The 25,340-nt window shown below is 42.1% G+C and overlaps 1 protein-coding gene across 4 annotated transcripts in view; it reads right to left on the reverse strand.

Annotated features, from left to right (window-relative positions):
- Positions 1–21,345, reverse strand: part of Ppp4r1 (protein phosphatase 4 regulatory subunit 1) — a 48,521-nt gene extending 27,176 nt beyond the window's left edge. The window contains exons 1-4 of one of the 4 annotated variants that reach the window (XM_063231972.1): positions 21,175–21,345; positions 20,997–21,041; positions 5,604–5,739; positions 4,773–4,879 (exon numbers count right to left, since the gene is read on the reverse strand). In XM_063231972.1, the coding sequence (XP_063088042.1) occupies positions 4,773–4,879; positions 5,604–5,739; positions 20,997–21,041; positions 21,175–21,181 (295 nt within the window). In that variant the 5' untranslated portion in view covers positions 21,182–21,345. Of the gene's footprint in view, positions 1–4,772; positions 4,880–5,603; positions 5,740–19,811; positions 20,004–20,996; positions 21,042–21,174 lie in introns of those variants that run through there. The other 3 variants (XM_063231968.1, XM_063231971.1, XM_063231970.1) reach the window with 3 other exon arrangements.
- Between the last annotated feature and the right edge of the window lie 3,995 nt (positions 21,346–25,340).

The following is a 25,340-nucleotide window of genomic DNA, read 5'->3' on the forward strand; positions in this document are numbered from 1 at the left end:
TGGGGAGACAGCAGCACTGTGAGCGGGCGTGTCCTCTCACAGCAGTGGGCCCTGGCCTCTGGACAGCTTGGACCCTATGTCTTTGCTCTAGCCCCCTGGTCTCTGCACACCTCCACACAGGGCAATCCAGCAGGGGTGAGGAGGAGTCCATACCACCCCAAGTGTCTGTCACTCAGTGTGCCACTCACAGTGAATGTACCTGATCCACATCTACACCAACAGTATGACAGAAGAAGCCATCTATAAACCTTCTGGGTAGGACAAAACGATGTAAGGACTGGCTGTAATCTGACTTGACTAAGACCAAAAAGGAGAATCAATATCAAAGGAGATAAACAGAATTTTAAAGTAATCTTTAAAAACCTGAAAAGATCCAAGTGCAGATGGTCAATCTGCACATGAGAAAGATAGCATTTCAGATCTCCTGGTTTCTAAAAGATCAATTGCCTGATATGTAATAAGGAAAAATTAGCTAATTATGTGAAGAGAGAATACAGAGCCCTTCCCCACAACCCACCCATTTAATTCCCATGAAGCAAAGTTCCAAACTTAAAACCTTCAAAGCACTGAAAGATACTTTCAAAAGAAATATTCAACCTGAAGATGAGAAGACAAAAAAAATACCACTGATTTTACTTTGTAAAAACTTCACTAGAGGCAACAGACACCATACTGGTTAAAGGCCAAACAACCTAGGAGGAAAAAAAAAGTATTTTTTTTCATAGCATAGTATTAATAGGTCAAATACATATGCAGAAAAAGACTAAACAGGTAATTCATGGATGACAAGAAAGTGACCAAACACACAAATACACATATGCACAAAACAAATTGTTAATAATAAGTCACTCCAACAGGACTGCACTATTAAAGTTACCACTTCAGTAAGTATGCATGAATGTGCTCAATGTAATGTCACATCACAGCAATGAAAAATTAACACGGCTATCAATACAAAACACTAACATATTACAAAACTAAGAACTACAGCATTTGGAATTTCTATGAAATTGTTGTGTCATGTGAGGTAAGCAGTAATATTTCCAGTTTTGAGAAGTAAAAATGCTAATTTGAATACAGACATTATAGGCCTCATCTTTTCTCATGATCCTGAATTTGCTAAGCTAACACTGACCTGATTATTTGTGTATTTTTTTAAGCAGAAGAAGCACACATCTTGCAGTTCCAGTTAAGAATGAAACCAGTAACATTTGTTCAAAGCCATGCTTAGAGTCAGACGTGGTGGAACACACCTAGGAGTATTCTGGGAGAATGAGGGAGGAAGATCCCATTTGAGTACAGCCTAGGCAACTTACCTCAGTGACTCAGTGAAGCCCATCTCATACAATTTTTTAAAAGGGCTGGAGACTCAGCTCAGTTTCGTGGCACTGGTTCTACTTCAGCAAAAAGACCAATGGAACCAAGAGCAGAGTCCAGAGACAGAGAATGCACATCTGGACAAGCAAGTTTTTCCAAGAGGGAAAGGCAAAGATGGCTTTTTACATAAATGGTGGTATGGTGAGTGGCTATCCATATTAAAAAAGGAATGAAAATGTGTCTCCTATGTCATGTAACCCATAAGAATAGATTCTAGGAGCATCATATTATATACAATATATACAACTTCTGTTAACTAAAAAAAAATTCCAAATGGAACACAGACTTTAGTCAAAGGCAAAAACAATGACATTTTAGATTCAATAATGCATGAAGAAATATTCATGACTCCAAAGCAGGGAAAACTGCACAAAAGAAAGTTCAGACAGGCAAACTAATCTATACTTCCAGTGGTCAAATGGCATTCACTCTGGGGCAGAGGGAGAAGGGAGAGGTCAAGAGTACTGAGATGATTTCTGGGCTGTTGGTTCTACTTTTTTTTTATCTGTACGCCCGTTATAGGAACCTCCTGTCACCTTGACAAATTTCATGAAGCTGTAAAACTTACAGTCCATATATTTTTTGTTGTTAATACTCAGTATTTTTAAAAATCTGCTTCTAATATATTATTTCTGAAACCCCAGATGTATAGTTACAACTGGATTAGGTTCCAAATTTTCCATTAAAGCATAGTTGAGGACTGTACGTTCCCACACACCCAGGGAAAGCACAGCCATACCACACATACATCACCACATCGGCATAAGAAGACTCCTACTTGCTAGCAACCCTCCAACTGTAAAACAACTCCAAGCCTCAGTGAAGGCTGAACCAAATATCAAACTCCTGTAAAAACCCATTAAAAAATGAACTCATAAATCCAAACTACAAAAAAGACAAGGAAAGAATAGCTCGTTAGCAAAAAGATTAAGATACAACACAGTGATTCTAATACCAAGCACTTCTAAAAATGAAAAAAACAACAACAACAAAAAGGAATTAACAGCAATGTAAAATTCAAGTCAGAAGGCAGGTCAGTCCCTAGTAGCAAGTACCTTGCTGACAGAAACTATTAAAATACAGAAGGGAGACAAAAGACTGAAATGCAAGAACACTTAAACCCATGAAAACTACAATACATTTACCTAACAAAGGTTCTACAACCTCAACCATATGAAAAAAACTTACTCAAAACAAAAAAGAGGGGCCAGGGATATAGCTCAACAGCATAGCACCTGCCTGGCAAGCAAAGGCTGTGCGTTTGGTTCCCAGGAACAAAAAAAAAGATTTTAAGATGGAAGATGGAAAAACAAGAATTCTCAAATTCAAGAAGCAGAACAAATCATGAGTATGATAAATTTGTACCTAAACATACCACAATGAAACTGCAGGACAGCATCTAAAGAGGATTTTAAAAGCAAGAAGAAGGAAACAAGAATACTTATTTGAGGCAAGCGTGAGATCTTGAGTTCGATCCCCAGTTCCAAAAAAAAAAAAAAAAAAAAAGAATACCTACTGTCCTGATTTTACACTTGGATTTCCCCCCAGAGTGCATGTATTCAGTGGCAAGATGGTGACTAGATGATGAGGATATCACAGCTGGCTTGGGGCAGGTAGGGCCTGGGTCCAGGCAGTCAGTGGTGTGTGACCTGGAAGAGGGAACTTCTCTCCCAGGTTCCTCCTGTCTGCTTCCTGACTGCAGAGACATGAGCAGCCATCTCTGGCTATGCCCTTCCACCAAGCCTTCCTGCCTTGGAGCTGGTCAAATACGGGCTAAAAATAAATGTGAGCCAAAATAAGCCAATCCTTCAAGCTGCAAGTGTTGGGTATTTTTTCCCAGGGATGATGAAAGTGACTAAGCCACCTGCAAAAACACAAAATGAAACTAGCAAATTTCTCAATAGCAACAACAGTAAGAAGAAATGAAATATTAAGACTATCAGCTAGATTTCTATGACTGCCATCATCTTACTTGGGCATTGCAATCAGCCTGGCGCACTAAACAAGGAAGCTCACTGCCCACACGACCTTCCCTCATTCTAACTACTGAAGCATCTCCCTGGAACCTCTGCCCACTCTTCAGTTTTTCTTAAAGAACTCAAAACAGTTAGTAGGATCTCCCAATCAGTCTTCATGTCACCCATTCTTTTCATTAAGTCGGCCTGCACAATACATTATTATTATAAATCACAAAAAGTAAAGTCTCTAACACAGCATAGCCTATCAGCTAGATTTCTAGCCCTCGCCCCCTTATTCACCCTCTAGACTGCAGACTCCTTAGGACCAAGTGCCAACATCCTGAACCTGCCATTCCTAAGCCTGTTTGTCCTTCCTTCTACCGCCAATACTCCTCCTCCTGGTTGCACCTCATTACAGTTCCAGATCCAAAATACCCATCATATAACTAAAGTGTTACTTAAGTCAAAAAATACAAGTGAAACTTATACTTGATGAGACCCTCCTAAAACCATTCTAGAACGCAAAGTACAGTCACAATTATATACACAAAGATAATAAGATTCCAAATGTTCTTTCCACCCTATAAGAAAATTTTTAAAATTTAAGGCTCATGAAGTTAATCTACTCCCATAAAGTGAGAAGAGAAAAGTCAGTGCTTCCAAGAATCAGCCATGCTGAGACTGGAAGGACCCAACAGAAGCTAACTAGCCAGCCTTTCTGGTGAGCTACGCAAGCCACACAGGTTCCAGGAAGACAACGGTAGACAGCGCCTCCCGAGTCTACTGGTACACAGGCTGAGCATTAACGACCCCCTCAACCCACCCCTGTCACAGTAAGCAATCCACTGGTTTGGAGGACAGGCTGAGAAGATCGCAACTTGGGTACATAAAGCAACTAAATGCCTGAGTTGTTTGGTTGTTGTTTGCCAGCGGTCTTGGCATCTCTTGGGAGGATGACAGTACGCAATATAACAAATATAACAAATATGGGGGATTTCCTTCATCTTGTCTTTGAAATCCAATATTGTTCTCATTATTTTACTTTGTTCTGAGTGTTTTGCTTTATTCATTTATTCACTGCTTTGATTGGTTTTATTCTGTTTTGTTTTAGGTTTGCTTTTTCTATATCTGATGGAATGCACAACTACTGTGAAGGTAACAATATATACATACTATGGTAGCTATTGTTTTCCTAGTATCTTGCTTTGAAGTTCTGTACCAATTTTGCTGCTTTGTTTTGATTGGCTTTGTTCTGATGGTAACAGGATTTTTTTTTTCGTTCTTTCTTGTTACTAGTGGGTTTGATAACTTACTTGGGAAATCTTTTGAAGATATCTGATATCACACTAGCTTTTCCGGTAAGTTTCAGAAACACAAATTTGGTAAAAGAATCCCTTCCAGAAATAGTGAATTCACTTTCTCTGCACAAACATGTACCTGAATCATCAGCTAATCTGCTAATTCTTTCCAGAACAGCAACACAGTCTCTTTCATCGTCGCAGACTTCCCTCAACGTATCCAGCAAACTCCGTGCCACCATTTGTCTGCACAGAAAAAGAAAATTATATAGGAGTTCAGCAGCATCAGCAGTTATAATCTGAATTGTAAAAGACAATCCCTAGGATTTTAAAGACTCTTTTTGTTATAAAACACATTAAACTGTAATTTTCAGAGTGACAGATGGTAGTATGGATTTTACAGATGAGATTAAGTATTACTAAAGTACTTTTATTTTTATCAAGCTGATTTGGCAAATTTCTGAAGTTACTGGAAATTTACTTCAAAGAGCTATTCCCCTCTATGATAATAATAGGAACATACATTCATTTTTCATTATGTAAAATGTTTACTAGTATGAATTTTGTACAACTACAATAAAAAATTTTAAATGAAGACTCTGGCTTCACAGAAGTCTATACAACTATTGGAGACCGTGGCTGGAGAAACAGGGCCCCAGAGGAGTGCAGAAGCTTGGCCCTTACTGTGGCACTGTGTCCTGAGTGTGACCTCAGGCACAGCAGGCAGACAGCATCGTCTGCTGCAGAAATAATGGGGACCCCAGTAAGCAATGTCCAACAATACCAGAAATATGTCCAGTAGCAAAAAAAGCAAGTACCACAGATATCTACTATACAGGTCAAGCTATGATCATTAGTAAAACCTGCACATGCTAATACCTATTTTTAAGCTGGGTAATTTTATTTCCCCTATTAAAACTAACCAAGCCACCCTTCCACTTTCCTGTTAATGAAAACAATATGCACAAACCTGTTAAATACGTTCTCACTTGCAGCATACTTGTCCAATCTTCCCAGTGGCGTCAACATTTCATCTTGAGAGACAAAGTCCAAGGCTGAAGGCATAATAATCACATCAGACTCTGAGCTGTAGTCATCCACACCAACTATCAGAGACATCAGAAATACTCCTTATAACACTCTGAAACTCAAATGTACCCTTGCCTATCTGAAGCAACATATCCATAAGCCTATCTGGAGTAGAACAACAAACTGCAAGAAAATCTTATACTCAATCTAGGAACCATGAATAGCTGAAGGCCATATCTACAGATATGTTCTAACTACCTCTAGAAGCGTAAGGGTAGAGATCACAGAAACTCAGAATTAGGGAAACAGTGATCCAAGTCTTAGAATGTACACGCTCAATCAGAACATTAAATTTTTGAATAAATATACAAAAGTCAAATATTGACAATTCTACAAAGTAGAAAATAAAGCTAATCAAAGTATCTGAGTTCATTTACTAGAAGAAAGCTAAAAACCCTTAATATGTGTGCTGCCTAAGCAGTACACTAAAACCCACTAAGATAATTTACTCATTGCTATGGTTGATACATTGTGTCAACCTGAGTAGTTTAACTAAGAGACTCAGCAGGGAGCAATCTTCCTCCTATGCAAGAGGAGGGCAAGGAGATTTTGTGAGTTCTATATCCACCCTGAAGGGATGAGGTGGCCTGGGTACATCAGGCAAAAAAAGAGCCTTGCTTCCCACTCTCTTTTTTGCTGGCTGCTGCCTTGAAGCACTGCCCTAATGCCATGTCACCCTGCCTATCTTAATGGGTTTTAGTGTACTCACTTAGGCAGCTAATTATGGACTGAAACTTCTACAAACTGTAAGCTAAATAGACCTTTCTTTTCTTCATTTTGGGCATCAAGTATTTTGTCTCAGCAATGAGAGAACAGTAACCAAAACACTCATTAATCAAGTATTTATTAAATACATTTGTGCGAAGTACTAAGTTATGTGTTGGAGAAATGACTATGAAAATACCGATTTTTCTGCTTCCTGAGAGCCTTTTATTAGAAAACAACCCACTTTAAAGTGATCCCTGCAATGAAGGCATGTACAAACTGCAAGGCCAGAAATCTGGTTAAGCTTCAGGAGAAAGAATGGAAGCCCAAGCAAGAATGGCTGAAAACTGACCTGAGGATAATGATTTCAAAGGAACTAGGCAAACAGAGTTTGAAGCTACAACTAAACAGCACGGCACCCTGCCAAAAGGGGCAGGCAGAGCTGGATGATGCCCACTGAACACGGTAGTTTATGCCATGTTGGGTAGGGCCCAGGTCATCTCACAAGGGCAATTTTCCTTCTTAGGAAAGTGAAGAAGCCAACCACAGTGATAGAAGAAGGAAGTGAAGATGATCAATGCCATATTCTCTAGAACCCAGTTGTATATGATTCCACTAGGTTACATTACTAGCTAGGGCACACAGGTGATACGAAGTTTTTTTCTCTTGTTTTGAAGAAGAAAAAGATTTAAACACTGTCATATAATGAAAGTAAATAGTGAACCAATAATTATAAGTTGAAATTCCAGAATAATTAACAGAACTGATGGAAAAATGATGAGGTTGGAGACGGAATTCAGAGCTCAGGTAGGTGTACAGGACTTAAGTAATTCTTAAAGAATAAAGGGACTTCCCCCAAACCTAGGAGTTTCTAAACCATTTTGTATTTTCTAACACTTCTGATGCTAGCCCCTAACACTTCTGTTACTAGCCCCTAACTCTTCTCCATTTAGTTGTCATCACCTCATGTCTCCAACTGTTGTCTTTATTTTCTATTACTCTACAGTACAGGGCAGGAATTTTCTTTATCTCCAATAATAAGAAGGCCAAAATAAACATGGAAATATTTTTGAGACAAGTAAACCTGCTCATCACTCACAATAACAGTTTATCTTTGCTCCAGTTTTTGCTTATGAGAGAGAAACAGGTAAGAAATTCCTCTCAGATGCTGCTATACAAAAAGGAAAAAAGAGCCATCATTTGCCAAACAAATCTCCAATGCAACTGTCTTACAATGCTTAAACATCTCTATTTTAGGGTCTGGGATTTAGCTCAGCAGCACAAATGCCTGCCTGGCAAGTGCGAGGTTATAAGTTTGATTCCCGTTATAAAAAAAATCCTAGAAAACATGTAGCCTGGGCCCAAGTTGCAGAACTATTTTGAATAGATGATATTAACAGAGCAACTTTTACTCCCAACAGTAGTCAGAAAGAGCTTTAAACTACTTTAACTTACTAAAATAACTTCTATATTAAAAAACTTAAGCATGCTTACTCTTCTACATCTGATGAAGATGGAGGATCAAGGACCAAATTTACCCTCATACTTTAATGTTCAAAAAAGAAATAAAGGACAAATATAAGAACTAATAGTTTCACACACGAGAGGCAAACATGCATGCCACACCACCAGCAGGAGCGTCACCCAGCCCAGTGGACTCTCCCAGTGAGATCCAGCAAGGCCGATGCAATGAGAGTCTGCAGAGTGGAGAACACAGCAGAGTGTCCCAGGGCTGCAGATGTCCCTCAGAAACCAGAAGACACAATGCAGACATGCAAAAGCACGCATCATCAACAGCAGGCATATTAGAAGAAACACTAAGGCCCTTAAGACAAAAGAAACACTAGATGGAAAAAGTCTGGGTCTACACAAAGGAATGAAGAGTATCAGAAATGGAAATTGGGGGGGGGTAAATAAAAAGACTTATTTTTGAAATGGCTTTCAAAGAGAATTTTTTAAAGCAGAAATATGCACTATAAAACAGATAAAAGCACACTGACATTTATAACATGTAAAAGTAAAATGTATGGCTGACTATAGCACAAGGCAACAAAAAGGTAAAGTATGTATTGTAAGGTTCTTACACTGTGTGGAGAGCCATTTTACGTGACAGTAGACTGAAGTAAGTTAAAAGTTGGGCACTAATTATAGACTCTGAGCCAAGGAAGTCAATAAAGGTCTTAAGTACTTGGTCCAAAGGGAGAAAAAGAGGATGAAGGGAAGAGGAAGACATAGAAGATAGATAGGAAGTAATAATACAAAAGACAAACCCAACCATCATTAAATGGTGTAAAAACCCCAATTCAAAGGCCAACATTGTCAGACTGAATTAAAAATAACACCTAACCATGTACATTATAGAAAAATTTTACATGGCTTCTGATTACAATGGCAATGTACATGTTCATCATTAATCAGAGACGTGGCCCATTTGTCTCTACTCTGTGGTTCTCTTCTCAAATATAAGCAATAATTTGCCAAAATTAGGAGCCTCTTCTCAGACCTACTGGCTCACTTCTCTGTAAAAGCCACCTAGACACACTCATTTGGGCCATTTCCTCCCTTGTAATGACCACAAAGGCACCTTTATGCAGGCTCTGGAATTCAGACTGAATCATGAAATCTCCTATGTGTTAATGCTAAGATACATATGAATAATACTGGTTCTGGACCACAGAAAGCTATGCAGAAGATTCAGTGGTAACTGTTGAACACCACTGTGTTTAAGATAAGCTGGAGCACGTACCCGTATGCAGATGGCAGAATCCCACATTCACTCAGCATTGCCAGGGTTCAGAGTTATATGACACAGGAGCATTTGTTTTTAAGACATACTACCACCAATTCCAATGCAAACTGTTCAACAACTTCATCATTTAAAAAACAAAACAAAAAAACAAAAGGAACAAAAGCAAAGATCACAGTGTCTCCTCCTAGGCAAAAGACCAGTCTGTCCTCACACAGCCCTTGAGCAAACCTACATCTCTCTCCCTAACACTCCTCTAGTGGGGTCCTATGACGCAGTTGTTACTGAGCCTGACCCTTGCAAGAACAGACCCTGCTGGTTATACCTGTATCACCACTACAAGTAAACCCCTCCTGCCCAAGTGTCACTTAATGATCTTACAAATTCTAGCTAAGGTCAGATTAGCTCAATAAAAATTTTGAATCTGCTGTCCTTGAATCTTACAGTTCTCTCAGAAGATAGTCCACATCTCTATTACAGGTATCTAAGATCTTGTGGGTGGGGTGACACATGCCTGTACTCTCAGCACTTGGAAGGCTGGGACAGAAAGACTGCTGAGTTCAAGGCCAGCCCAGAACACATAGTAACTTCAAGGCCAGCCTGAACTACAGAGCCAGATCCTGTCTCAAAAAAAGAAAAAAAAAGTACCCAGAATTGCCCTCAAAAAATCAACCTCCATTCTTTCCTATCACACACACTTAATATACCTGGCAGCGCCAAGGATGAGGGGCAGTGCCAGCAGCAGCAGAGCAGCAGGAGAGAACAGTCTGAAGACAGTGTGGACACCATCCACAAGTGACCAGGCCTCTGCTCAAAAGCAAGAGGGAGAGAGCCCAAGCGCTCTTCCTTCGCCAGTCTCGGTCCCCACATGCTTTCTACCTTACAGTAATTGTCCAATGACATATTTCTCTAAGAACATAGGCCTTAAATATCAATCACCTCATCCAGGACTCAACTACAGAATTAAAGCTCCAATGATGAAGGGAGACATAGGTGTATTGTGCTTATGAGCAAGAGGATGTATTTTTTTTTTTTCACATAACTCTAGAACTCTAGAAGCAAGCTGACTAGTCCTAGAATGCCACTGCTCCTCAAACCTATTGGTGTGATTCCTTTGGCAGCTTCCACCGCCTTCTCAATACTTCCCTGTTCTCTAACCTGGCCCATTTGTCTTTACTCTGTGGTTCTCTTCTCAAATATAAGCAATAATTTGCCAAAATTAGGAGACTTCTCAGACCTACTGTCTCACTTCTCTGCAGCATTTCACAACACTCACACTTGCTTCTTAAAATTCTTAGGTTTGGGGCTGGGGATTTAGCTCAACGGCATAAGCACCTGCCTTGCAAGCAGGGGGTCGTGAGTTCGATCCCTGGTACCAATAAAAAAGAAAAAAAAAAGTGTAAAAAAAAAATTCTTAGGGTTTTGGAAATGCACAGTTCTTTTGTCCTGCCTTTCTGGACTATTCTTTTTATCCTTTTTACGTAGATCTGTACACAGGTATCTTCCTGATACCTCTGTCCTCACATGCAGTTTACACATACACAGTACACAGCTATCTTCCTGATAGCTTCCTGATACCTTCATCTTCACATGAACAGTTCACACACATATATGCACACACACACAGAGCTATGGCTTGAATGTGTTGCTGGCAGGTAGGATGTAAGGTAAGGTGTCTGAATCATGGGGCGCTGCTCTCAGGAATGGATCAAGGCTGTCACCACAGTATTTGGGAATGGGTTTCTTCTAAAAGGATAGGTTCAGTCTATCCTCTCACTCTTCTTTACCCTTCCATCAAGGAAGATGAGTAAGAAGGTCTTTTCCTGATGTGGCCCCTTGATCTGGGACTCCCCAGCCTCCAGAACCATGAGCCAATAAATTTCTGTTCCTTCTAAGTGATCTGGTCTGTATTCTCTTATAGCACTACAAAATGTACTAAGACACAAGCACAGCAGATGTCTTGCAATAATAAAGAATTGTGTATTGGTCTCTTCCTTTCACTTCTGGAAACACTGGTGGATTTCTACCTGGGGTAAACTGGAGTGCTGCTACCCAAAAGCACCCATAAGAAGGTTCCCTCGGCAGATTTTCCAGATGTCAGTCACTTCTGGAATTTGGAATCCCAGGTTTTCCCCTCTGACAGTTTCCTCTCTCATCTGATACAAATGCACACTCTAAAAGCTGCTGGGTTCACTGTCGCAAGGCAGGAAAATCTTCCGTGCTATTAAGAAGCCATTTGAATTATTGATTAACATGTCAGGAGATAACTCTCCAAAGATTGTATTAAATACTTTTACACATCAGGTGGTTTACACTCTTTTGTTTCCAAAAAGAAATGCAGACTGAAAAGCTCATTATAATTATATTTTTATGGGCTAGAGATGTAGCTCAGCAGCATAGCACCTGCCTACTTCAAAGTAACACTCTCCAATCTCATTTACTTTATGTCCACAAAATTTCTTGGTATTCACAACTCTTAAAATGTAAAGTTAAAATTCTATATGTCTTATTCTAAATAATAAATTGCATATATTCATGACTGTTGTAGTTAGGGGTTGTGAGAACAATTACAATTAGGACACAGAATTTATAATATTATTTTATGATGGTCACCCACAGTTAAACACAAGAAAATGCAAGAAATTTTCACTACACTAAAGACCCAGAATATTCAGCCAAGGGCCTGGATCCCACAACAATGAACTGCATAAGTCCAGATGAAGACCTAGAGCCCATGACATTGCCTCCCTTGAGTCCAGCTGGAGGGCTAGTGCGCACGACAAGAACTCACGCCAGTCTGTTTTATGGATCTGCTCTGGGAAGGCCCAAAGGTTAGTGGTGGATGCTACAGTGTATGTCAGTGGGGGTAAAGGAGCTATGCTGAGAGGTTGAGGGTTCTACACTGGAGCAGAGAAGTCATGCTCATCATAAAGATCAGGGCTGTCCTGAAAAGCACTGCAGCAATCTTCAGCAACACGAAGTCCAGAGCTCCTCCAACAATGAGAACAGTAGACTACATGCCAGGAAGCCAGCATGACAAGCTTCTCCTGGAAGCTTGTTAAAAAATTAATCTGTCCATGCTAGGCTAAGATAGCACACATCTTCCCCTCCAGAGCCAGGAAGCAATGCTCAATGTAAGGAGCAAAGCTATCCCAAAGTGAACTGCAGCCAGTCTCACCAGTAAGGTCCCAGGCTCCTCTGATGATAATGGCTGAACTCTCATTGGGGAAGCTAGTCATTTCTCCAGGAGAACCAGTGGCTTGAAACAGCAACACTTACGAGAAACCCGTAACACCTAGCTCTTCTTCTTCATGTCTCTAGGCTGGCAACTTTCCTCAGGTGGAGCATCTACGCACTGCACCATATTGATTTAATTCAGCTGGCATTAAGTTGACCACCAGTTTTTAATCCATAACAATGTCTATATAAATTCTGAAAACCTCATTCATTATCTGCCTTTTCTATAAATTGTTGACTGCAAAGCATAATTTACAATATATCTGGATCATCAACTGATTATTAACAATAATAATGGAAACACAGTAAAAAAAGACATTTTTTAAGTTTTTAAGGAAATTTCAATTATTTTTGTTGTTTTTTTGAGATGGGGTCTCACTATATAGCCCAGGCTGGATTTGAACCTGTCAGTTTCCTTTCTCAGCTGTATTACTGGTGTGTATCATTAAGCTCAGCCAGTCACAGGGAATGCACATTTTATATTTCTATATATTTTGGTATACATAAGAGGGAATCAAAACTCTAATACATAACAACACATCAGAATAAAATTCTGTGTGAGAAGTGGAGAGACCAAGAAGAAAAATGTAACATTTTCAATTTAATGAGTTTATTCATGGGTTTTAAAGAATGGATGGAAATACATATCATAGGCTATGGTGTTTACATTTATTTTACCTTAAAGTGACACTATTTTTTTTTGACACCAAGGATAGAACTCACGACCTTACGCTTGCTGGGCAGGCGCTTATGCCACTGACCTAAATCTCCGGCCCATGACACTTTTTAGTCTCAAAATATTGATATTCATAATACAATAGAAATTACACCCTCTGTAAATATTTCACAGAGGAAATACTGGGTACCAACTTTAGAAATATGAGTGATAGGGTTTTCCCAATTGTTTTACAAGTATACAGTAATAGGGCTTTTTTTTCGGTCGTTTTCGTTTTTATCGGTACTGGGGATCGAACTCACGACTAACTGCTTGCAAGGCAGGTGCTTATGCCGCTGAGCTAAATCCCCAGCCCTGAGTAATAGGGCTTTTAGGGCTTTAAGGCCACTGTCCTGTGCTGTTGTCACCATCTTGATTTACCTACTTCTAGTCTTTCTTCATCCTAATCCTGGTGGCCCATGAGCAGCATTTCAAATTCCTAAAGCATGTCCTCAATACTCAACCCTGGGGAAACCCAGCAGTCTTCATGAAAGTCCAGCTTTCTCCTGCAGCAATTCCAGAGCTGCCATAACTCACCCCAGGCTGGTTCCCTCACTGGTACTAAATCCATGTTGGCTTTGTGCAACACGCCCTACAACTTCATAGTCACGTGTGATACCATCTGTCCCATTTCTGTCCTCACCAGCCTCATCCATTACCTACTACAAATACCACCCAAGAAGTACTTCCTGTTTTTTCTAATTAAGAGTTCTTCCTCTTTTGCAATCCCTGCAGTCTTTGGAGCTCTTGCAATACACTGCCAGCAAATGCAGTGTTTGGAGTTTTATCCTTTTCTCTTTTTTTTCATTTTCTGCTGCCTCCCCTCTATCCCTCTATCCCACTCCCCAACACACACAAATTCCCTAAAAAGCCCAAATTCAGTGCCCCTTATAAAGAAGGGACATACTTTCCTATTTGTGAATGAAGATAGCCTAAAGGTACTTTAAGAGTCAAGGGTCACTGTAACATATTTTATGCTTCCCTAGGATACTCACCAGCCATTAGGATATTAACACTTTGGTGGAGTACTACACCAAAGAGAACTGATTCATATACAACCTTAACTTTCACTAAGCTTGATCACAATACTCTTTAAGCCCCACCCCCATAACCTCTGAAAATAAAATTAAGATTTATCTTCACAAGCCGAGGCAGGAGGATCACCCTGAGTTCAAGGCCAGCCTGGGCTGCATAAGAGAGTTCAAGGCCAGCCTACACTACACAGTGAGACTCTGTCTCAAAAAAAAAAAAAAAAAAAAAAAAAAAAAAAAAAAATTAAAATCAAGATTTATCTTGACAAATATGCACAGAAGATCTACTTTGTGGAGGGGAGTCTACTTTGGATAAGAACAAAAACGTGACAGATTCTGGATTTTAAAGCACAATGGAAGAACAGAAAACTGCTTCACGGTCTTTGTAAATTAAGTTTTATTAGAAGACATCTGCGGTTATGCATTTATACAGCCTATGGCTGCTTTCACTCTACAGTGCAAAGCCATGTGGTGCATAAAACCCAAAATTTTTACTGTCTGGCTTGTTACAGAACTTTCTAACCCCCAGTCTACTGATATAGCAGAAACCCAATTAAGTCATTGTTTGGGAGAAGGCCATTTATAGAAAAACACATAAACTGGAAGACCATGCAATTCAGTCCTCATAACCTCAGGTAACAGGTTAGTCAAGTTTCAATGTGTATCTTGCAGTAATGTAAATAAGTTTATCAGAAAACCTTCCTTCAAATATCAACAGTAAAAATGACTAAATCCTTAAAACTGATCTTTATGAATAAGTACAAAATTATCCTATACTATATTCGATCTCAAGTGAATTTAAGGCAAGAATAATTTTCTAGAACATGGCTGGCCCTCCATGTCCATGGATCTACAATCCACAGAGTTAACCAAGCTTAGACCCTAGTATTAAAAAATAAATGAAACAAACTTTCCTCTGTAATGAACATATACAGACTCTCTTTAACTTGTCATTTCCCAAACAATGCAACTACTTACACAGCACTTATACTGTATTAGGTATTGTAAGTAATCTAGAGATGATTCAAAGTATGTAGGAGGATGTATATATGTTATTTGCAAATATGCCACGTGAAAAAACATCACTTGTGCATCTACAGATTTTGGTATGAGGGGGATCCTTGGAAACTGAGGGATGACCCAAGACAAGTGAGCAAAAAGAGCAGTGTTGTGTTCAGTCACGATGAACATGCTTTCTACACACTGTCTGATGAAGAAGGTGGCTTATCAAAGCACTTGCAGGGTGTGGATCTCCCATACAGTATAACTGGATGGTTTGTACTCTTCAGTGAGAAGACACTTTCCTTAGGCTCTTCCTATCCTAATTACTTTGGTCACATCCTATTTCCCATAGGTGGTCCAAATACAAAAGATGAAATTACTGGCTGGGGATTTAGCTCAGTGGCATAAGCACCTGCCTTGCAAGCACACAGTTCTAAGTCTGATCCCTGGTACCAAAAAAAAAAAAAAAAATTACCTTGGTCACTAATCCTGTTTCTCATAGGTGGTCCAAATATAAAATATGAACTAATCAGGTCCAAATTACCATCAATTAGTCTAATATATTTAAATGTAAAAATGATCTGCATCAGTCCAACTCTGAATAACAACTCAGATCTCTGTAACATTTTGGAATGGTTACTGCAGGGAAAGATTCAGCCAGGTAACTCTTTTTTCTTCTCCAAGTTTATACAACAGAAGAAGGGTAAGGTTAAACAGACACAGAGTGATGGGTACAAGGTGATTCATCTGCTTTTGGGTATGTCTGAAATCCCTCCCCAATTAACAGTATTTATTATGTAAATCAATGTAACTCATCCTACTGAAAAACAAAACAAAATATATATATAACCTTTCCAACAAAGAGAAAATTTGACGAAAATCCAACAATGCCTAATTTCCGAAAAGCTCTCAGGAACTCAGGTAACTTAATCTGTTAAAAAAACATCTGAGAGAATGATGAAAATCGGAACTCAAAACTTCAGCTTTTTGAGTACCACTAAGACTGAAAAAGGTCACACATTAGAAAATATCTCCAAACCACATATCTGAGAAAGGACCTGTAGCTGGAATTGTAACAAACTCTCAAAACTTACTAAGAATATAATCCAATGAAAAGATGAGCAACAGATGTGAATGGATGTGAACTTCTCTTAAGAAGAAACTAAATGGACACACAAACAAATGAATATTATTGCATTAATAAAATGCAAATTCAAACCACACAAAAAAAATGCCAACTCATTTCATGTGTCAAGCAAAAAGTGGGTGTCACACCTATGGGATTTTGGACCTGGATGTTAAAACCTTGTGCTCTCTGTCATCTCTGTAATGTCTGCCCTGCTTTTAGCACAGATTTTTCCAGCTGGCAGGTCACCTTAGGTTCCTCCTTCTCAGGTCTTTGACTCAAACCTGTAAGTCATCTTAGTTTCTAAGAGTCCCAGTTAGCAGGCAGGGAATGGATTTAGAAAGACTGAGACAAAAGGACCAGAAATACCAAAAACAACTGCTGCACCTTACCTAGAAAAGTCTGCTTATCTTTCATAGGCAAGAACAAAACTATGCATTTAGTTTTGGTATTCTTTTTTGTTTCATTTGCTGCATTTCATGTAGCTATAAGCCTGCGCATAGCTGTAAAGGGATTTCCTCTTTTGTCTTTCTTATGGCTCTATGTAAGGAACTATTTGCATTGCAATTGAGTCTACGCACAGATGGATACCACTAAATCCATTTTTAAAGTACTCTGTTCTAGAATATCAACTGTGCAACTCCTAAGTAAAGATTTCTTCTGTCTTATCTTGTTGGTAGCAATCGCAACACGTTCCCATCATCTCATGACTCACTCTCTCAATCCCTGCTGAATAACAACTAAATACCATCACACTCAAGGGCACCTTCTGAGAAATTCCCAATGATTCACTGGCTGCTAATGGGCACAGCCCCAGTCCTCTACTCTTCCACTCCCTGGGGCCCAGGGCTAGTTTTCCAAAGCTGTGGGAGGGGCAGCCAGGGCAGGTTCTAGAGCATTTCCACACACTGCTTCAACACTGCACTCCAGTCCAGGATACAGTCATGCCTTTTACATTCCACAACTTCAACAATGAAAAACCTGTGACATGACACATGCCATCATACAGTTTCACAAGTTCTTCAACATCATGCTTAGTACACAGACTAAATAAACTATATTATACCCAAACTCCAGCCTCCCCTGGAGCTTGCAGCAGCCTAGATTCATTTTCATTTCTTGAAATTGTCTATAGGTCTGGGCCATTCAGTGCTGAAAAGTGCATAACTTAAGAGACAATACTTACAATCATAAGGCCTAGGTTAAAATTCTGTCTGAATTTAAGAGTTGTGTTCCTTGAGAAAATAATTTAGTCCCTTTGGGCATCAACTGAGTTATTTATCAGTATCAGAATACCACAGCCTACATATCACACAACCACTGGGAAGACTAATATGCATATTAAGTTCACTTTAAACTATTGCATGTCATAAAACCATTACTTAAAAGTCTTCAATATCTTATTATAATAAAAGTTTGTATTTTAGTCAAACTCCTTCAATGAAATTATTTTTTACATATTAGTTCATAGACTCTTTTTTTTTTTGTCTTTTTCCTTTTTATCAATACCGGGGATCGAAATCATGACTGCCTGCTTCCAAGGCAGGTGCTTATGCCGCTGAGCTAAACCTTCAGCCCCAAGTTCACAGACTCCTACCTTATTTTAATTCCTATTTCAGTCATCTTAGAAATCTAGCAACTTCAATGAAAATCAAAATTGCATCTTTGGAATACTTAAAATTTGAAATTAACTTTATCTAAAAGTCTATAGTTTTGTACTGCCTCCCATTATTCAAGGACTAGAGTAAGTAATAAATTCATTTATCCAACTCTCAATTTGCTGAGACATCTATACAAGGCAAACAAGACCCCTGGTTTGCTTTCACTTTCAAATCTAAAATAAATTTCATGATACACTACTAAAAATATCACTCTTAAACCTTAAAGTATTTTATTACTGTCCTGGACTTAATTTGTATAGTACTTGATGATTTTATTTACTTATAGTTATGACTTTCTGATATATAATATATCCATTTTTTACATATTAGAATTGGGTTTTTTTCATCTCTAAGGTTATCAGCCAAATCAGTCTTTGATCAACTCTTTCACCAACTCTACTAACTGTGCACAGACTCTGGGGCTTGAAACAAATAAAAAAACCAGAATCCTGTTATCTGCATTCTCTCCTGTCACCATAGCTACAGGTTACTCACTTGTCACCAGTTAGGTTCTGCATTCAGAAAAGGCAATCAGGTTGCAGAGTTGACCAGAAAGTAACCTCTTCCCAACACCAGGGCCGGCTCCAAGCTAGCCTGGCAGAGTGGGAAGAGATGCACAGAGAAACTCCTGCTCTAAACTCCCCTAAGCGCAGCCTGCCCTCCATTCTCTCCACCACCTCACACCTCCCGGCCACCTTCTCCAGCTTCTTCTGGATGTGACAAAAATCCTTAGTAACCACCTTGCCTGGATGTAGGTACCATGACCAGATCTCCTGTTCACTCATTCTCCCTTTACAAAAGATGACAAGTGATCCTTCAACTGACCATATGTTCAAAGACCCTCTGTCCCTGAATATTCTGGGTATGGCCTATAAAAACCTTAGCAACTGAGACACAGCAGCAGCTATTCTAACAGGCTTGTACTTTCAAATGTGTAAGGTTTTAGCCTACATTAACACAGACAGGGAACAGTCAAAAAAAGTTAAATGCATCATTTCCTAGCAGCATTTCCAAGTAGATCAGTGCTGTGGTATACACTTCAACATCAGTACCTCCTTTGTTTTTTATGTCACCCTTGCTCCCTACTCAAAACAGCAATCACCACTCCCCAGCAGGTTTGAACTGAGTCTCACACACATTCATTCTGTAAAGCCCTGGTCAACCATGAGACAGGTAATGTGAAGCCTGGTTACAAACGAAAACATGGAGGCACAGATGTTACAGGAGACCCAAGTCTGCCCAAAGAGACTGTGAAGGCTATAAGGCCACTTGGCTGGCATCTGTGTTGTTCACTATGGAGCCACAGAGCCCCTGGTGCTCACAGTACTGTATTTAAACTGTGGAAACCACTAGAGGGCTGGGGCTGTGATTTTCTTCTTCACAGCAGCAGCCCCAGTTCAGGCAGTCTGCAAGCTCACTGCTGAATGCTCTCCAGGCTTGCTTTCCAGTCCAGTGTGTGTTCCCAGCAGTCTGTGAAGTCGCTGCACTGTCTTGCCCTTCAGAGTACAGAATCCTTAATCAAGAAGACAAGAACATGCCTATGTTCCTGCCACTGTCAGTCACATCTTAAAGTCCTGAACATAAATACAGTAAAAAGCTACATCTAGAGATAACAATCAGGACCACCTCTCAGATCCTAACCTTGTAAGAAAGCTGAAATCAAGAGCAGCTATAACTAATATTTTCAATATACTATTAGCCAGATTAAATAACTTACAGGAAAACATTAAATGTGATAGGAAAGCTATCCTTCACCATGAGTTGTGCTTCTTGTAGACAGCTATCTAAGAAAATATACCCCCACCAGATTTAGCAATAGATAAATTTATATGTGATTTATTTGCTTTAAAAATGATTACTCTTAACTGTGCACCATGAAGCATGCCTTTAATCCTTGCTGCTGGGGAGGCTGAAGCAGGAGGACGACAAGTTCGAGGCCAGCCCGGGCAACTTGGAGCTCTTCTCTCAAAAGTTAAAAGGGTCAGTGGTTGAGGGAGTATAGCTCAGTGGTGAAGAGCTTGGCTAGCATGTGCAGGCCCTGGATTCAGTCCTCAGTCTCAGTACTACCAAAGATACAGAAGGAAGGACAGGGAGGGAGGGATGGGGAGGGGGAGAAGGAGAGGGAAAAAGCGAGGGAAAGGAGGAGAGAATCCTTCTAAATAATAAACCTTTTACTCAAAAACAATCAGGCATTTAAAAATTAAGTTTAGCCTTGGATAAGGGGGAGCAACACTGGACAATGCTAAGGATTAACTACTTAGTAGTAAGAGAGCAATCTCAAGCCAGGGCCATCTCTGAATCTATCCCACAGGTATTCAACCTTTCAACCTGAGCTTCCAACCGATTTTCCTGGACAGGTGGAAGTCAGCACAGCCCAGCCCCGCCCCGCAGGACCCTAGCTCCCCTCCTTCACGCCTCTCGCTTTGCACACCTGCGCTCCTAACATGCATTTCACAGCTCGATGATTCTCCTGCCTCTATTCTGGACCACGAGCATGAAAGGGAAGGGTTTTACGTTAGTCACCAAGCGTCACTTCTTTCCATACTCACTTGCTTAACGCTCCTTTGTCTTTTCTGTCATCAACATCACTTATTCTAATGCTTAGAAAAGCACGTACAAAATTAAAAATTCCTAAGTTCCGTTTTCATCGCCACGAGGGAGACGACGTAAAAACAACTTGTGGGTTTTTTCTTTTTAGTCTATCAAAGGATCGACTCTTTCAAAACTTCAAGTATTTCTCAGAGCCGTGCAATGTCAGCGCGTTAGAGACGGTCCACCACTCTGAGCGGCCAAGACCTGCGGTGTGGACCCGGCCCCTGGGGTGAGGCCACACCTAGAGACGCAGCGGCCGCACCGCCGAGGCCGCACCTCGGAACCCCGCGTTCAGCCTGGGTCCCCACCGCGGCCAGGGCCGCCCCCATCTCAGAGCCCGGCCCACAGGGCCGAGAGCCGGGCGACAATGCGCCAGGCCGGACCTCGGCAGCGGGACGCGGCGCCTCCTCCCAGCCCTCTCCCGGCCCCGGCCCCGGCCCCGGCCCCGGCCCCACTCACAGCCGTCGGCGTCGTCGGGCGGGTCCTCCTGCAGCAGCGACAGGTCTGCGCCGGGAGACAAGAGGAGAGAGCCGTCAGCGCCCGCGCCCGCGCCGTCCCGGCGCCCCCGCCGCCCCCGGCCCGGCCGCCCTCCGCCGCCGCCGTGAGGGGAACGCGGGCGCGGGCGCAGGCCACGTACCCGCCATCTTGGCCGCCGCGGCCTCGAATCCCGGCGGGCGGGGCGGGCGCGGAGAGCGGGCCGCGGGCGCGCGCAGGGGGAGGAGGCCGCGGGCGCGCAGGGAGGGGAGGACGCGCGGGCGAGCCGGCCGGGCCCAGGCAACCGCTCCCGGAACCCCGCCCGCCGCCGCCCGCTAGGCCCTGGCCTCGGTGCGCTCCGCCCTGCCGCGCTCGGCTGCGCTCGCGCCCTGGGACCCGCTCGGCTCGGCGCGCGGCCGGGCGGTGGGCGGAGCGAGGCCTTTATTGGGTCACGCCCCGCCCCGCCCCCGGCGCGCCCCGCCCCCGGCGCGCCCCGCCCCCGGCTCCAGCCCCGCCCCCCGTGGCCCTCTGGGCTGACAAAGCGGGCTGGCGGGCGGGGTGTATGACTCGGCCTTGTGATCGCCGGGCTCAGCTGCAGGCGGGCGCGCGCGCGGGAACTCGGGACCCGCGCGAGGTTGTCCGCGACGTGCAGACCACGGCCGCCTGACTCGTTGCTTTCCTTTTTTTTTGATACCGGGAATCGAACTCAGGACCTTTTGCGCTTGCCAGACAGGAGCTGTGCCACTGAGCTATATCTCCACCCCTTGAAAAGTAACTTTGGTGGCCCTCCCCAGCTGGCGTCTGCGGTTTATCCTTCCTGTTGTTTTACCCACGTTGCGGGATTCGCCTGAGGGCCTAGGCACAAGTGGGCAGAAGCAGCGTGTCCAGTCCTCGTGACTCCAGCTTGAGGCTGGGTCCACCTGGTCCTCCCACCCGGAGCGCAGCACCAGCTGCTCTGGGGCGTTAGCTTGCTTGCTCCCGCCTGCACTGCACTCTTCACCAAGGGCAGTGTGTTGGCCCTGAAGTGACGTAGGAGGAGCCAGATTGCTGCAATGCACATGTGTGTGTAATAAAGTGGTCTCTAGGTCTTCCAGAGGAGCTCCTCTCAGATCCTGCAAGACAGAACGCAGATTGCGGGTAGTAAAGATAAAAAGAGGTCTGTAACTTCAGGTGTGTGCCTGAGTGTCTGAAACAGACTAGAGGCCAGATTTTCCGTCTCTGCTTGCCATACAACACAAAGCCCTTGGGTGAATTCAGCTGATGCTATCTCTCAAAAAGCCCCAGAGTTGAGACATTCATGGACTGTCCTCAGAAACCAGTTCCAATTGACTGGTACCAGCAGTGTCCTGCCTGTCTGGCCACTGGCCTTTAGAACACCTGCAACTACAGCAGCTCAGGACTGGCCAAGGAAGAGGAAAGAGGCACAATGCTCATTACACTGGTGCTCTGCGGAGACACCATCTGTGGAGTGGCTGCCAACCTTGTCCAGCCCAGGGCACACAAAGACAGGACTGCTGTCCTCATGTTCTCCCTAGAAAGGCAGTTTACGAGATCTCTCGGTGGTTGAGGCAGAGAGAGATTGCAGGCCACATGTTGGCCTGGGTGCGGAGTACCTCCCTTTGCCTTGGTAGCTAGGCTCCAGGAAGTTTGTTCTCCAGGAAGAACAGCAAAGGAAGAAGATCTGAATAATTTTTCCATGTTGTCTGAGAGTTGCCCATTTGGTTATCATCTAAGCTGAATGACACATTGTGTCAGGTCCCTGTGTGTCCTTATTCGTGGTTTAGCACATGTACATTTTTTTACTCAGTATGTACTCTCTCAAAGATAAGATAAATAGTTTTATCTCTATAAAGCACACATCCCACTGTGCTTTGTTTAGGGGGCAGAACACACCATGAGGTCAGAATTCTTATCCTGCTCTGCCACCAACTTCCATAAAGTAGAAGTGTTATAAGCCCATTTTTAGACAAGTATTAACTATGTGACCACTAGGGCCTGCGTTTTTAAAGAATAAATCTGCCAAATGACAGTGAAAAAACTTTCATTAGCTGTCCAGGAGGCTTGGAAATTAATGCAGTTAGCACTTCCACACAAGCATAGTCATCATGGGGAGAGTAATGCTGATAAACAAGCTTCCCTGACATTGCTCAGCACCATCCCTTTTATTAACTATGGTGTCAGCAATGAACTATCTACCTTTGTCTTCAGAATGATCGTTCCTGAAGTTTAAAGTATGTAAAAGGTAACTTGTTTCCAAATGATAAAAGAATACTGTAAACATTACTCATTCTATGATAGAAATACTTTTTTTTTTTTCTGTGTTTTCGACACAGGGTCTCACTATGCAGTTCAGGCTGAACTTGAGCTCTCTTCCATAGCCCAGGCTGGTCACGAAATAGCAAGGATCCTCCTGCCTCAGCCATTTGAGTGCTGGGATTATAGGCGAACACCACCACACCTGGTTTTGATAAAAAATACTTTTTAAACAAAATTTTACCATTTATTTTTACTTGTCTCTGGGTTTTGGAGCCAGGTTGCTGCCCTATCCATCACAGACTGCCAATCTCAAGCAAAAAGAAAACATTTTAAAAACTAACTGCTAATTGCTTACTTAAAGCCTCCTCTGCAGTTCTGTAATTTGTATAAAACTCGCTATTTGTGTGAAATTTTCTTATCCTCCTCCCTATGCCTTTTCTAGGCCCAGCTGAAGCTCCGTGTCAAGGTGATGTTCTAGAATGTGAAAATCTTAACCCATCTTTTGTTCCCATTGCTTGGCTACAATACTAGACCTCTTTTTATTTGCATCAAGTAAAAATGCATTGTCTTAGGTCCTCAGGAAGGGAGAGGAAAGGAAAAGGAAGGAGAGTGAGAAGAAAGAAAGTAGAGAGAGGAAGGAAGGAAGGCAGGAAATGGAGACAAAGCAGCTACGGAGTGGTTCTTGGTCCAGCTGTTTCTACACAGGCTGCTGTTCTGCACTGACAAGAGCTCTAGGCCACTCCTGGAATGTACCAGGACATCAGCTCTGTTCCATGGTCACCAGTGCTCATCAGCCATAGCTCCAACCTTGTCAGCAGAGACTTGTGCATCCTGCTAGAACCATGACTGTACACTGAGGACAAGGGAAAATAAGCCCTGTTTCTTATCCATTGTGGTGAATACTCCATGCTATTCACAATACTGCAGGATAGCAGAGCTGACAGTTTTCTCCAGGAGGAATTCTGTAGCTACTCCAGCCAAGGTAGGGCATCAATAGTTTGTTCCATGCATTGAATTTCATTAGAGAACCAAGGTGTGTAAGTGGTGAATGTTGGCTGTATGGAAATAGTTGTTATGGCTTGTATCTAGGTGATCCCCAAAGCTTTGTGCGCTCACAGGTAGGGGTTTAGGTATGCGACTGAATCATGGGCATGTGATATTAGATTAGTCCATTGTATATGTGGGATGGTGCTGGGAGGTGAAGCCTAGTGGGAGGTGAGTCACGATGGGTGTGGCATGGGTAAATATGCATCCCTCCTGCCTTGAGCACTTGCTTCTTGCTGTTTGCCCTGCCATGGACTGTTTCTCCTCTGTGATGGCCCCTGCCATCCTCCTCTGCCTTGGAGTCAGTTGACTATGAACTAAAACTTCTATAAAATGTAAGCTTTATAGTTATTTTGTCCAGTAATGAGAAGGTAACTAAGACACCAGCAGTGCTAATTTTCCTTCTCTTTCTTAGAATGCAAAACACATTGGTGGCAGATTAGAACAGTGTGGAAGAGCCCCTCCCCCCAACAGTGTCTGGCAGAGTATGTGGTGAGGAAATGTTTGCACTCTAAATTCAGATGGAGGGGTCAGGTTGGACCAAGAAAACCCAGATAAGTGCAGGGTTAAGTCCTGCCTTGATTGCAAGTTCCCTTCCTATTCACATGCTCTCTCACTCCATGATGGGAAAGAATTTGTTTCCGTTCTACTGTTACTCCTGTGTAACTCCTTGTAATAAAAGTGCGTGTCTACCTATCCTTGAGTTCTTCCTTTAGTAAGGAAAGTTTTAATGTGATAACAGTACAGTTCATGCACAAGGCAGCTAGTGCATTCTTTAACTTTTATTTTGAAATACAGACTTACAGGAAGTTGCAAAAAAAAAAAAATGTACCAGGACATCCTGTGACTCCTTTACTAGGCCCCCAGTTATGATGGTATATGGGAAACATTGTTAAGAAGCATGTGCCAGGCAGTATGCCCACTGTGTTAGTGTACTTTCTGATTTAATTATTAAAACAGCCCTGTGAAGTGGATATTGATATTTTGCATTTTTAAATAAAGGAAACCAAAGTTCAGAAACATCAGGCA

This window comes from Cavia porcellus, unplaced genomic scaffold (assembly GCF_034190915.1).
Source record: "Cavia porcellus strain 051 isolate PalLab524CR breed Dunkin Hartley unplaced genomic scaffold, mCavPor4.1 scaffold_20, whole genome shotgun sequence".
Classification (NCBI taxonomy): Eukaryota; Metazoa; Chordata; class Mammalia; order Rodentia; family Caviidae; genus Cavia; species Cavia porcellus.